This window comes from Fistularia commersonii, chromosome 19 (genome assembly GCF_037954325.1).
Source record: "Fistularia commersonii isolate RoL2024-O1a breed Wild chromosome 19, RoL_Fcom_v1.0, whole genome shotgun sequence".
NCBI classification, from domain to species: domain Eukaryota; kingdom Metazoa; phylum Chordata; class Actinopteri; order Syngnathiformes; family Fistulariidae; genus Fistularia; species Fistularia commersonii.
This window is the reverse complement of record NC_141302.1, coordinates 592,501-606,610: the sequence shown is the minus strand read 5'-3', so window position 1 is coordinate 606,610 and position 14,110 is coordinate 592,501. Positions and strand designations below refer to the sequence as shown.

Sequence of the window (14,110 nt, the reverse complement as noted above, 5' to 3'; positions counted from 1 at the left end):
TAATGAAAATGGCTGATGAGTAAGAAATTCTGTATAAACAATAAGATCAAGAAAATAGCTTTAAAAAAATCACACACACAATAAACCCTTCCAAAAAAACAAAACAGAAAAGATTTAAAATTGTCTTTTTATATCTTTATTTCTATTTATTGACACTGTCATTGTTGCACTGATGTGCCAAAAGAATTCCCCCAATGGGGATCAATAAGGTTATTTTATCTAGATGACACTTTTGATTTCCCTGGAATACATGAATCTATTGTGGAATTATTATTGCTTGTACTCACCAATATTCTGGTTAAATGTAAAGCCTCTATTGAGAGAAGAGGTGTTTTCTCACTGCAGCTGCAGGTTAAGGACATTTTTCTTTACTTCACAGTCTTTCTACAGGTAATGCATCAAAACAGCAGCGTATTAAATGAACTTCAAAACCAGAAGGCAGTAAAAACTAACTTTAGTTTGGAAAAATGTGCTTAATATTTGTATATGCATGCATAGAAAGTAACTTAGTTATACTCTCCATATGGCTTTTTGATTGTCCTATATATATATTTTGTTGTGTTACCCCTGGCTAAACAGATTTGTTGTGTATATATTTGTAAATTAAAAAAAAAAAAGAAAAAAATCAAATAGGCTTTAAATGGTGCCGTTCAAGAACGGGAGTTCAAGAACTCTGATGTCACAAAGGGAAGGCGGTTCCCGCCGATCTGCCGGCGCCGAAGTTTGACTCGTAAACTCAAACTATTTCAAATGTCGGGCGCACCTTTGAGATTCCAAGCCTTCAGCCACGCTTCGGCTGGAACCAGGGAGGAATCACACAAAAACAAGAAGAGGAAGAAGAAGCTTCTCCTGCCAATCACAGGTCCAGGAGTGTTTAGTCTTCACTGAACCAAAAAGTGCTACGTCCTTGGAAAAGAAGCTCCATCTGCAGATTTTATTGAACAGTTAAACGAATTAATTTATACAAACTCGTGATGGGAAACATCTCCTCGTTCTTCTGAGCATCTAAACAAGCTCTTTACGAGCGGATGAAATGATTAGCTGCGGCTTGAAACCCGTGATGTGAAGAAGTGACTGGAACTGATAAGGATGGAGAAGCGGAGGGTGGGAGGAGGCCACCGCTTTGCTGACCAACGTGGCTTTGGTATCCTGGCAACCGGATGGATCTGCTGATCTGGGTTTAATCCGAGCCTCCGGGCCAGGCCTGGTGCCAACCGTCACGGGGGAACCACCAGCAGCAGCCGATTCACTCGGATACCGACGGAATTAGACAATTAGAGAATTAGTCGTCGGCTGTCCACAGCGGACGTTCCTCTTAGGCTACCTCCAGGCCTTGGTAGAACCCTCGGTGCCTGCGGTGCCTCTGGACCGGCATGTTCCTCCTGGTTCTGCAAACTTTTTCCAGGTCGATGTCCACCAGCACCAAGCCGGGCTTCTCCCCTCCGCAGTCTCCTTGCAGGTCGCCCCAGGGGTCCACGGCCAGGGCGTGGCCGTACGACCGGCGCTTGTCGTGGTGGCGGCCCACCTGCGCCGCCGCCAGGACGAAGCACTGGGTCTCGATGGCGCGTGCGCGGAGTAACACCTGGAAGGGGGAAGCCAGAAGGTGAGGTTTAGCTTCGTCCGGTCGCGTCGTCGCCGTGTTTGTCCCACCTCCCAGTGAGCGGCTCCCGTGGCCACCGTGAAGGCCGAAGGGTAGGTCAGGATCTCCGCCCCGCTCCTCTGCAGAGCCGATGAGAACTCGGGGAACCTCAAGTCGTAGCAGATGCCCAGACCAACCTGAGGTGACATCAGACACCCCACATCAACATCTTGAGAGGTTTGTGTCCTACTGAACTGGCGGCGCACTGGCGGACACCTTTCCGACGGGGGTCTGGACCGGAGGCACCAGGGACGGCCCGGGGATGGTGAAGGAACTCTCCTTCATAGAGATGTTCTTCTCCGGGAGCTCCACGTCGAACAGGTGGGCCTTCCTGTAGATGGAGACGGTCTCTCCTGTGGGGAAGGAGAGTGGGAGAGCTCTCATCTGTGCTTTTGAATCTTCTTCTCCTCCTTCAGGGGTCTCCACAGCTCCATCCAACACCATTCTCTGTATCCTCTCACGGCGACTAACTTCACGTCCTCTTTGACTCCATCCATATATCTGCTCTCTGAATGCAGTATTTGCTTTGAGAATTCTACTAGAGAAGTACAGAGAAGGCCAGAAGGAGCTGCGTTGGGTTTTTGTAGACCCAGAAAAATCATATGACAGGGTGCCAAGAGAGGAGCTCTGGTATTGTATGAGGAAGTCTGGAGTGGCAGAGAAGTATGTTAGACTGGTGCAGGACATGTATGCTAGCTGTTAAACAGTGCTGTGCTGTGCTGTGCTGTGCTGTAGGAGTAACAGAGAAGCTCAAGGTGGAGGTGTCCTTCTTGTTTGCAGTGGTGATGGACAGGCTGACACCTTCTCCATCTCCACTCCCTGTAGCCTCACCGTTCCTCTTGGATTCCTCGCATTCACACACATGTATTCTGTCTTGCTAAGACTAACCTTCATTCCTTTCCTTTCCAGAACATACATCCACCTCTAGATGTTCCTCTACCTGTTGTCTGCTCTCACCGCAGATTACAATGTCATCCGCAAACATCATGGTCCATGGAGGTTCCTGTCTAACCTCATCTGTCCTCCTGTCCATCACCACTGCGAACAAGAAGGGGCTCAGAGCTGATCCCTGATGGAGTCCCACCTCCACCTTGAACTTCTCTTTCACACCTACAGCACACCGCACCACTGTCTCACAGCGAGCATACATGTCTTGCTCCAGTCCAACACACTCGTCGACCACTCCAGACTTCCTCATACATACCAGAGTTCCTCTCTCTGCACCCTGTCGTACGCTTTTTCTATGCAGCGGCCACCGACCTTCTGCGTACTCTTCTACCGTCAAAAAAAGTACCTTCATGGTTAATGATGACATGGCTGTTGTAGATTCTCTGGTCCTGGTCCCAGTGAGCCCCCCTCTCGTGGAATCCCCCCAAACTCAGCCAGACCTGCAGGTTTCTGGGACCAGCAGAGATTCAAACATTTTACTTTCCTTTTCAACTTGTTGTTTTGCTCATTCTCTGCGTCGGCTGTCAAACCACAAAAAAAGGCGAGGATCTTTTCTGAGACCAAATGAAATAAAATAAGTGGAATCCGACGACAGGGACGGTCCACTAACCTGGCCAGTTGGGCGTATCGGGTGATGGTGTCTCCGGTCAGGCTCTCAGACAGCGCCAGGGTCTCCTCTCGGCTGGACCCGATGTAGTCGAAGCCCTCGGGCAGGAACACCATGCTGGCCCCTCGCCGCCCGGCCTCCTCCACCAGATCCTTGCACCGGCAGAAGTTGGCCTCCTTGTCCGGGGTCGCCGTCACCTGACACACAGCCGCCACCGGGTGACGGACGCCGGACATCCTGCAGGGAGGCGGGACCACACAGGAAGACGGGGGGTCAGTATCTGCTCTACTTCAGCCTGGAGATCAGGAGTGAGTCCAGGATGAGATGCTTTGGACGTGGAGAGAGGAGAGATCTGGGTAGAAGAATCCTGAGGTTGGAGGTTTATGATGGGAGGGGAAGAGGACAGGATGTAAGCTGGAGAGGAGAAGGTGAGATGGAGGCAGGTGATTGGCTGTGGAGCAGAGAAGAGAAGAAGATGACTCCCAGGCTTGAGGAGACCTCTGCTGGTCAACACCAGAAAAGTCCTTACAATAAGAATAAGAATAACTTTATGTATCCTGAAGGAAATTGTTGTGCCAGAGTTTCAAGTAACACATAATAATAATAAATAATACTAGGAAATTGTATAGACAGTAAAAAAAAAAAGGAGGGAGAATAAGAAATACAAATAAAACTATAAAGTGTCAAAGTCACGGCTATAAAGTGTTTTAAGGTCAATGATGACATTGAGAATTAAAAAATATAATCCAAGAGGTCAGCAGGGCAGCAGCACCGGTCCAAAGAACACTTCTTTCCACAGGTGACAGAACAATTTAAGAACATTTACAGTGAAACGTGCGGTGGCTGAAACTCCAAAATAAAATATAAATATAAAATATAAGGATCTGATTTAATACATTAAGATCCACTTAATAACAGAATAATCTGGTGTTCCACTTCCAACACTTTGCGTTAAGAAAACACACACACACACACACACATACAGACACACACACACACACACACACACACACACACACACACACACACACACACACACACACACACACACACACACACACACACACACACTGCGGGACTCACTTGCGGCTCAGGTGGATCCTGGAGGCCAAACCCGGAGGGAGCGCTCCGCGCATGCGCAGGACCCCGAGCATCGGTTCGGAGCGAGCCCGGTCCGGCCCGTGCGAGCAGAGGGGGTGTGCTTCCGGGAAGACACGGAAGGGGGGGATCATGTGACAGGTGCTAAACCAATCATATTAGTCCTTCGCGGTCACATGACGCCCCCCGGAATTGTTCGCGCAAAGCGCCTGTGTGTTTTTTTCTTTATGATAGTTTTCTTCTCAAATAAAACGCCTAATTTACTGATAAATGAGCCAGGACTCATCATAAGTCCCGGGAAAGATTAAAAACGCAATTAAAAACCCTGAATCCATCCATCTATGCGTAGGAAAACACAAGTTTTTTTTTTTTTATTTTTATCATTGTTGAAAAATCTATACACACATATCTGTTTATCTCGGGGAAACACAAAAATATACAAACATACAAAAAAGAAAACACGAGTTATCTCTTGTTTTAAGATTTCTCTGATCGCAATAATTTGGTTGTTTATCCGTGCACGAAGTGAACTAGCGCCACCCTCTGGTCTGGAGAGGAAACACGCTCTAATATTCTATATTCCCTTCGTTCAGTTCTTTTAAAGACTATTTCGACATTTTCAACTTTACACCTGAATTCCACCAAAGCTCAGAGGAAAATATAATTCTTTGTACTCCACTACACCGTGATTACTTTTCAGATAACACCTTCTTTTTCAGCTGGAAATTAGTACCCTGGGCTATATTAAATGTGCAATATAATCTCCATCACGTCATGCAATGTTGGGTTTTTATACAATGTGCAATATTTTTAAAATGTCACTGTCATTTGCAATATCCCTCTTCACTTTTCAGTTTTGAAGCCATCTGTCCATTCAGATCAGATCAAGAAACTTCACAACAGAGCTGCGATATATTCAGGGACAAGAGGCGGTCTGGAGACCAATGTGATGATCTTTTTTTTAATTAACAAATATATATACACAAAAAATCTGTTTTGCCAGGGGAAACACAAAATATACATATATACAAAAATCAAAAAGCCATTTAGAGAATAACTAAAATACTCCACTTCTCTCGATAAAAGGCTTGTGCATTAAACCAGAATAGTTATCAGAACAAGCAACGGTAAAATAAATGTGAAATAGATTCTTCATGTATTCCACAAAAATCACAGGAGTCATCAATATCAATTTGAAATCTTTCCAATGTTGATGTGACGATATTGTTCCAAAAACTTTGCAGAAAAACAGCACTGATGCAGCAGGAACTTCAGTTAAAATAAATGTGACTATAATTCTGATAAACTTCCTGTGCTCTGCTGGCATGGAAGATGTTGTACAAACATAATTTTTCACCCACAAATTGTTACCTTTGGTGTAACAGGAATATTCAGTATAAAAAGAAATGGTAATATCATAAAAGCTGTGTTGACTACGGTATCATTTTGGTTGCACTGCTTATGAAGGTTGAGGGTCAGTTGTTATTATATGAAGAAAAATAAATCAAAATTAAAAAAATAAATAAAATAAAAAACCCAAGTAAATAAATGAATAAATAAATAAATAAAATAAATAAATAAATAAAATAAATAAATACATTGCAAGGGGAATATAATATGTACTTAACTTGACGGTTCACCAAGTATGTATCTGAAGTATTGAAGTATTAGTATTGGTATTAGTATTGAAGATAATATTTAATTTATTTTTCTCATGCAAAAAAGTACAGGGCTCTTGGGCGAAATCTCAAAAATGGGTTCAAGACAAATTTCCATCGTCACCAGTTTCTTTCTCAAGAGATGACATAACATTTGGTTTACTTTAAAGCAACAAGAGAGGAACTATGTGTCAATGTTATTTTAGGCCTGGCCAAGTTCTTCATACACAAAAACAGAATGCAAAAATCTTCCCCCAATTTCACGTTCTTTATAAACGATTTTGTATTGTATAAAAATCCCTAAAAGTTATGGAAAAATCCCAAAACCAAAAAATGTACAGTTTGATGTCTGAGATTCCTCGTGAACCACGAAGTTAAATACATATTAGATTCGCCTTGCAATTTATGTTTTTTTTTTTCAATTTACCATTTATTTGTTTGTTTGTATTTTCTTTTTGTTCTAGCACTAAACATTTCTCACAAACCTTTAATACTGTAAACTTGTAAAGTTAAGTGATTACAGACAGAACTAATGTCCTTATGTCCTTTGTTTTCTCACTCCCAGTTGATACATTGACCTTCAATTCTACCTTGCCATGTTTGTTTGTACATATGTTTATCTGTTTAAAAAAAATAAAAAAATAATTTAAATATTTGGGTGAATGGGTATCGCCATAGAAAGTACTTTAGTTACACTCTTTATATAGCTGTCTGATTTTTGTATCCATGCATATTTTTGTGTTTCCCCTGGATACAGACTGGTTGTGTATATACATTTGTTACAAAAAAAAGAAACATCTTCAGTTAAAATGTTTAGCTGCACAGTCCCTCCTTCTGCTAAAGTAATAAATCCTCTTACTTGAATCATTCGTGCTGCATTATTTCCAGTACCTTTAATTGAAATACAGTTGATTTCTTGGGTGTGTATTTCCGCTCAGGCGCGCCGCGGGCAGCCCCTCCCATCCGGCCGGGGTCCTTCTGAGCAGCACCTTCCAGAATGGCAGCCAACAGTAGCAGCGCGGCTGGCAAAGCGAGCACCGCCGGCGGAGGGAAACCGTCCGGTCCATCGGCCGAGCAGGTACCGTCCCGTCCGGCCCGGACCCGTAGAGACACCCCTTTCCTCCCGGTACCCGTTAATCCGTCTCCGGTGAAACGGGGCGGAGGTTTGCCGCTGTGCTAGCATGTGCTAACGCTAGCTTCGCCGCATCGCCGTCACGCCTTTTCGGCGTTAAACGTTTCCGCCGGAGAAAAATCATCCACCGATTCCGGTCTTTAACCGCCTGTCAGCACGAAAAAAGGGATTGCAGGTGGAGTTTATTCCTCCTCCCCGCCGTGGAGGCCGGATACCCGCACTGTGTCACAGACAGAGCCGCTATTTTTACCCCCCAGGCTGGCCCTTCATGGACCAGTCATTCACATCATCCTGGCTTGGAAAAGAAAACATTTGTTTTTATCATCAAATCACTACTTGGCCTGTTCAGATCACTGATTGGAATATTGTTGTGAATTCAGCTCATGATCTCTATGTCGGGACTGAAGTAGGTGAAACCATCCTTCGCCTGCCCCAGAACCCAGAGGAGGCTTTCAGAGTAAATTATTACTAGTTTTATGCACAACCCTTTCTGCTAGTCGCTGTGCAGGTTCCCGGTCTTCCACGACATGGTGAATTCTTGTGGAAATCTTCTTGTCGTGGCAGCGGCTGAAGCATCTCCAAGTCAAGAAATGCAAGTCCAGTTGCCACGACAAGAAGATTTGGTTTCTGCTGGTGCCGAGCTCAGATGCAGCTGGTTCTGATCCCAGCCCGTGACTCTGAGTTGTGTATAAAAGCTTTTCATTTGCTCTGATGGTTTGTGAAATAGTTTCAAAACCTGCCTGCATCAGGAGCCCATGGGTGTCCAGATGTTTGGCTCTGTTGCTGCAGGCAGGAGGGGTCCTCAGGTGGATCTCATCCCGTCCTGCATATCTCCTGCAAGAATGAGCTCAGGGAGAGGTATGCCGAGTATCAAGCATGTTGTGTGTGTGTGTGTGTGTGCGTGCGTGCAGGTGGTGGCGACGTTCCAGAGGATGCGTCAGGAGCAGCGCAGCATGGCCTCCAAGGCAGCAGATCTAGAGATGGACATCAACGAGCACAGGTTTGCTTTGCGCCCCCTCTTTAAAAACAGCTTTTTCAGAGGTCAGAGGTCAGCGGCTAACCTGCGCATGGCGGCTTCTCCATGCAGTTTAGTCATCGACACCCTGAGGGGCGTGGATCCTTCCAGGAAGTGCTTCCGTCTAGTGGGAGGCGTGTTGGTGGAGAGAACGGTCAAAGAAATTCTGCCGGCCTTGGAGATCAACAAAGAGCAGGTACAGGATATTAGCGATACCGTAATATCCAGACTTTTGAGCGCACCTGAATAGAAGCCACCCCGGCTAAAAATAACTAAGTCAATCTATGTGTGCATGTACACACTTGTCTATAAGCTGCAGGAGTCCACGGTGTAACATGAGATTTTTTAAGTTTTAATTAAACACACACCAGTAACATCACAAATACGTACTGGAACTGCTTTATTTCCAAACAGTGGCTGTAACACGGCTGATGAAAAAGAGTAATAATAAATAACACAAGGAAAAGTCAGTTTTCTTTGTCCTCCTCCAGCTGATGTCTATCCTGTTCTTCCTCCTGCGGTGAAGCTCGTTGCCCCCCCCAAAAAATCCCTAAATTAGCCACATCGTTATTTAAGCCACGGTGTTCGAGACATGTGGAAAAAGTTATGGTGTATAAATTACAAAATCAGAATAATTTGGGGGGGCACATGGGGTAGCAGCATCCAATTGTGAACATCAAAATTAAATTGAAAAAATAACATAATAATAAAATAATAAAACAATAAATGTAAAAAAACGAAATAAAATAAATTAAAAAATATATACCGTATTTTCTGTATAATAAGTCGCACTGGAATATCAGTTGCATTTTGGGGGGTAAATTCATCTGATAAAATCAGAGACCAAGAACAGATATTTCACCTTGAAGGCCTTGTTGCAGTGTCATGTCTGAGCGGACGTCCCCAACCGTGAGCCTTTTATTACAACAATTATAACAATCGAGCAACAGGGGCTCCACTTAATCCTCTCCGTCTCAGCGCCCTCACTCCTCCCAACACATTCACAGCCAGCAAGAAATCACAGAAGTTTGAACATTCTTCTAAACAGCACCGCAGGGTCATAAGAACAGACTGAACAGGCGTCATTATGTGAACAGAGCTCATTAAGTTAGTCAGATCACTAGAGCATAAACAACATAGCATAACAAGTTTACCAAACTCCTTCCTCTAGCTGTGGCCATCTAGCCTTTAGCCTGCCTTTCGCTTTTTTTGGTTTTCTTCATCACAGTTGCAGTGTCCTCCCCTTTTCTCCCGTCCCTCACTAGTTTCTCGCTCACTCCAAACTTTCTGCTGCTCGATGAGCTGCAGATTTCACTACTTTCAGCTTGTAAGCTGCAGAAAATGATTTTCCTTTTGCAGGCATTTATGCTCAGTCTTTATCCGTTATCTTTAGAAGTGGATGTTTAATTGTTAAGTTTTCCATGGTACAGGAGTAGCAGATACTGGAAGCCTAGAGTGCACTCTCGCGGCTGTCAGTGGGAAAACAACGAACATTTGGAATTACCAAAAATATTTGAATATAAGTCGCAGGACCAGCCATACCTCGAAAAAAGTGCGACTTATAGTCCGAAGAATACGCCATGCATAACAACCATGCAGAAGTGACGCTCCTTCCTGCCCTTTTTCTCCCCGCAGATCACAAAACTAATAGAGACCATCAACACACAGATGCAGACGAAGGGCCGTGAACTCACCGAGTACCGGGAACGCTACAACATCCGGCTGGTGGGCGAGGGAGAAGGGGGGCCGCAGGGCCAGTCGGCCGAATCCTCCTCCAGGGACGGCGACGGGGGCGGATCCAAGAGCGGCGCCGGCGTTTTAGTGTCTTAGTAACGGAGGGCGTGGAGGGGGAGGGGGGGCAAGGGGGGACTGGAGGGCTCATATTATTTGTGCTGTGAAGAGTCACGGTCATGAAGTGGGGGGTGAAAGGTGAGGTCACGATCGGGGGGGGGTGATGTTTTAGGTCCGTCTGGTGTTCAGTCAGACGCGTCTTCTCCACGGAGACCAGTGGACGTCTGAGACATCTCAGCATGGATAGAGCACCGCCGGGTCAAATGTTGTTTTGTTGTGGACATTTTTTTTTTTTTCCTGCGCGTAGAGCAAATGAATCTTCGGAAAATGTGGTAACCAAACCAAAAGCCTTTGTTTTAAATGTCCGACCGTCCGGATCACGAGCTTCCGCCAGGCCCGGGGATTCTCCGCTCGGAGGAACACCAGCAACACCGCGGCGCTGCGCCGGGTCCCGGTCGGCTTCCACACGCATCAGCAGCCGTCGAGTGTTTCCTTTTAAACCGCACAAGTGAAAAACGCCTCCCTTGTCTGTCCGACGTGTCGCGGTTTCTGTTACCGGTTCCAGTCTGGTGGAAGCCGGAGGAGACGGTTCCTCCGCCGCTCAGCAAAACTACACAAAGCTGCTTTTATAATAAAGGCCTGTCACTGATAACAGTCATGCTTGTCTTGCGCTTTGCAACCTGATTGAATGAACGCGGCGCTCGATGCTTTGTTTACCTTAATAAGACGAGGGCAAAGGTGCCGACAGAGAAAGAAAGACTTTCTCTAGTTAACCTTTACGGCTGAAAGGATCACTGTTTACCAGCATGTGTCAAGAACAGTCACAGCAGTGGTTCAGGCTGACATGTAAAACAATTTCAATAAAAGAGCAGGAGTATAACATATGCATTGGAGTACATATAGATGAAAAGTTATACATTTGGATGTTTCAAATGATTACAAACGATGGAGAACAGCGTCAGAAATGTAAACACGACCACGCGTGTCGTGCGCAGCTACTACAAACACTTCGGCTTGTTGTCCCGACCACCTCACGGGGTAAACAAAAGAGGTTCTTAACCAGTATCGTAAAACGACGACACATACCTTCCAGGGTGATCCGTAGTTGCCCGAACCATGTACTTTTCCACCGAATGTTCAGTGCGGATGATAAAACTCTTCGTTATGACGACCCGTCCCACGGCTAGCAGGCGGTGTTAGCAGGTAGCAAGTGCTAGTATCAGCTAGCAGCCGACAACGCAAGTTAGCATATCGAGCTAACGGCTAGTAGCAGACAGGCGACAATAGCAGCTTGCAACAGACATTGACAGTTGTAAACCAGGCTAACGGCTAGTAGCCTTCATGCGATAACTGATAGCAGGTGAGTGGAGCAGCTAGCAGTTGTCATTGGGAGCGAGGAGACCGGGAAAACGGTTAGCAGCAAGTAGCGGACGAAACCGGTCAGACGACGGGTCAGCCGATAGTCTGGGCGAATGCTAGCATCCAGCAGGCGGCGTTAGCGGGCCGCATGCTAGCAGGCGACATTAGCGGGCCGCATGCTAGCAGGCCACATCTGCAGCCGATAGACTAGGCTAACAGCTAGTAGCTAGCAGGTGACGTTAGCGGGCCATCGCAGCAAGCTAGCGGGCGACGCTGGCATCCGATGGACGAGGCTAACGGCTAGCAGCCGGCAGGCGACGTTAGCAAGTAGCATGCTAGGCTAAGCTAGGCTACGGCTGCTGAAATCCGGCGGCGCTTTTCACCGGACATTACGGCCGTTACGCACGGCGATGCGCCGCGGCCGCAGCAGCTGCGGCACCAACGGACGATGCGCGTCGACGCCGCCGAGACCCCGGAGCCGCCTTGTTGTTTCCTCCGCGGCCCGGCCGAAGAGTGACCGGGAATCGGCTTCGACACCGATCGGCGAAGCGATGCGGCCCGGCGGCGGCGGTGGCGGAGGCCGTCGGTGAGGTCGGCGGGGTCGAGCGGACGCGAACGGGCCGCCGGGACGGAGCCGCCGCGGGATGCATCTCTCCAAGAAATGCTCGGTGTTCAAGGTGGTGCTGAGCGCGCTGATGATCGTGGCGCTGCTGCAGCTCATCTACCTGTCCTTCCTGTCCAAGTTCCACGGGAAGCAGCAGCGCTACCGCTACTCGGAGCTGTTCGGCGGCTCCGGGGGCAAGAAGACCGGCCACCCGGAGAAGAACGGCCGGAAGGAGCGGCTGCGGTTCTCCCTGTCCACCGGGGGCATCTTCGACCACAGCGGCCAGTACCGGATCTACAAGAACCTGGTCAAGAGCGACTTCGCCGGCAGCCGGGGCCCGGGTTCGGACCCGGGCGGCGGCACCCTGACCCTGGCCACCCACAGCACCCTGAGCAACCTGCACCACCTGGAGAGCCTCCTGGAGCGCTGGCAGAACCCGCTGTCCGTGGCCGTCTTCGCCCACGGCCAGGACGTGAAGTTCGCCACGGCGCTGGCCTACGCCCTGGGCGTCTTCTGCCCCCAGGTGCAGGCCCTGGTGGACTTCCACCTGGTGTGCCTCTCGGGGGAGACGGCCAGCTTCCCCGAGCAGGACCGCGAGCACTTCCAGGGCCTGGAGGACTGCGCCTCGGTCTTCTCCAGGCTGCAGAGCCACAGGGACAAGTACAAGAACTACGCCATCGCCGGGAACGTCTCCTACCCCAACAACCTGCTGCGTAACGTGGCCCGCGGCGGCGCCGAGTCCGCCTACGTCCTGGTCCTGGACATCGACATGATGCCCAGCGCCGACCTGCACCGCCAGTTCCTGGCCATGACGGACGGGCGGGAGCCGGCCGGCGACGAGGTCTTCGTCCTGCCCGCCTTCGAGATCCGCCACGCCAAGAAGATGCCCGCCACCAAGGCGGAGCTGGTGCAGCTCTACCAGGTGGGCGAGGTGCGGCCCTTCTACGAGGAGCTGTGCCCGCGCTGCCAGGCGCCCACCAACTACTCCATGTGGGTCAACGGCCACGTCAGGGGGGCGTCCGGCCTGGAGGTGGCCTACACCCTCAGCTGGACCGACCCCTGGGAGCCCTTCTACATCGGGCCCCGCTCGGCGCCCCTCTACGACGAGGGCTTCAAGCAGTACGGCTTCAACCGCATCAGCCAGGTGGGTCCTCCGGGGTCGGAAGCGTTAGCGCGCCGAGCGAGCCGGCTTTTCGGCGTCAGCCGTCCCGCGTCGTCCGACGTCCCGGTTGACCTCTGCTCCTCCACGCAGGCCTGCGAGCTCCACGTGGCCGGCTACAGGTTCTCCGTGCTGAACGCCGCCTTCGTGGTCCACTGGGGGTTCAAGTCCCAGGAGGAGTTCCACGAGGGGAAGGACGAGGAGAACAAGCGCAACCGCGTTCTGTTCCGCAGCTTCAAGGAGGCCCTGAAGGCCAAGTACCCGTCGTCCACCAGGAGGTGCTGAAGCCCGTGGAGAACTCTGTGGGACCACCAGGGTGGACGGGAGGCTTGTTTACATCTGATCTTTTAGTTTTGGGTCCTGCTGCCACACTGGACCCTCCTAGACCCACAGGAGGGCCCTCAGCGCAGTACCACTACGACTACTGTCTTCACTGTGTGTGTGTGTGTGTGTGTGTGTGTGTGTGTGTGGATAACAACATCCTCGTGGACCTCCACGTGGAGAGCGATGGGATTCCTTGAAACAGCCACGTAAGAGAGCAGGGTGACGGTCCTGGTCTCCACCCAGGACCCGTCCAAGGAGGCTGTGAGGGAACGTCAGAAGGTTTAGACTCCTGGTCCTCCATCTTCTGTTTCGCTGAAGACTCTTCCTCCATCGGTGTGAATGGCTGGATGATTGACAGCTGAGCATGCCGGTTAAACCCCGCCTCCCCGTGGTTTGGCCCCGCCCCCCCGTCCTGTGACAAACCCTAGTTTGACCAGCTGCTGACGAATCCGTGCATCACTACTGCTGCCGTCCTGCTCCGTCCAGAAGGACCGCAGAGAAGGTCTGAAGCCGCAGGATCCGACGACTGCGGCGCCTCCTCCGACGCCACTTCCTGTCCTGTCGGGGACTCGCGGGAGGCCCTGGACGCGAAATCTGAAAAATAAAACCCGCCACTTGAGACCCGGAGGTGCAGAACAGAAGTTGGGGTCGCCGGGTCTCCGCGGCTGTATTTATTTCCGGGTTCGGTGTTTACAAACAATAAAGACGTCTTGTCGTTCCTACGTGAGGCTCCGGTTCTTGCTTTATAAACGCCGTTGCCTTTGTTTACAAATCTT

General features: G+C 49.1%; 3 protein-coding genes across 4 annotated transcripts; 2 read left to right on the top strand and 1 right to left on the bottom strand.

The window, feature by feature from the left end:
- Nucleotides 1-907: 907 nt before the first annotated feature.
- On the bottom strand, nt 908-4,400 carry nit1 (nitrilase 1). 2 transcript variants are annotated; one of them, XM_086165323.1, is made up of 6 exons: nt 4,278-4,400; nt 3,198-3,431; nt 2,934-3,037; nt 1,856-1,992; nt 1,651-1,776; nt 908-1,582 (listed from the first exon to the last, which is right to left on the bottom strand). In XM_086165323.1, the coding sequence occupies exons 1-6, from the start codon at nt 4,346-4,348 to the stop codon at nt 1,316-1,318; spliced, it is 939 nt and encodes a 312-aa protein (XP_086021449.1). In that variant the 5' UTR covers nt 4,349-4,400; the 3' UTR covers nt 908-1,315. The 2 variants fall into 2 exon arrangements, with proteins under 2 accessions (XP_086021449.1, XP_086021450.1); XM_086165324.1 differs by having other exon boundaries at nt 3,198-3,645; nt 4,278-4,399.
- Nucleotides 4,401-6,895: 2,495 nt separating this feature from the next.
- Nucleotides 6,896-10,543, top strand: pfdn2 (prefoldin subunit 2). Its single transcript, XM_086166476.1, has 4 exons — nt 6,896-7,028; nt 7,994-8,082; nt 8,170-8,293; nt 9,733-10,543. Exons 1-4 carry the CDS (start codon nt 6,948-6,950, stop codon nt 9,925-9,927), a joined length of 489 nt encoding a protein of 162 aa, XP_086022602.1. The 5' UTR covers nt 6,896-6,947; the 3' UTR covers nt 9,928-10,543.
- Nucleotides 10,544-11,664: 1,121 nt separating this feature from the next.
- b4gat1 (beta-1,4-glucuronyltransferase 1) lies at nt 11,665-14,056 on the top strand. The gene is made up of 2 exons (XM_086166341.1): nt 11,665-12,995; nt 13,104-14,056. Exons 1-2 carry the CDS (start codon nt 11,892-11,894, stop codon nt 13,293-13,295), a joined length of 1,296 nt encoding a protein of 431 aa, XP_086022467.1. The 5' UTR covers nt 11,665-11,891; the 3' UTR covers nt 13,296-14,056.
- The last annotated feature ends 54 nt before the right edge of the window (nt 14,057-14,110 follow it).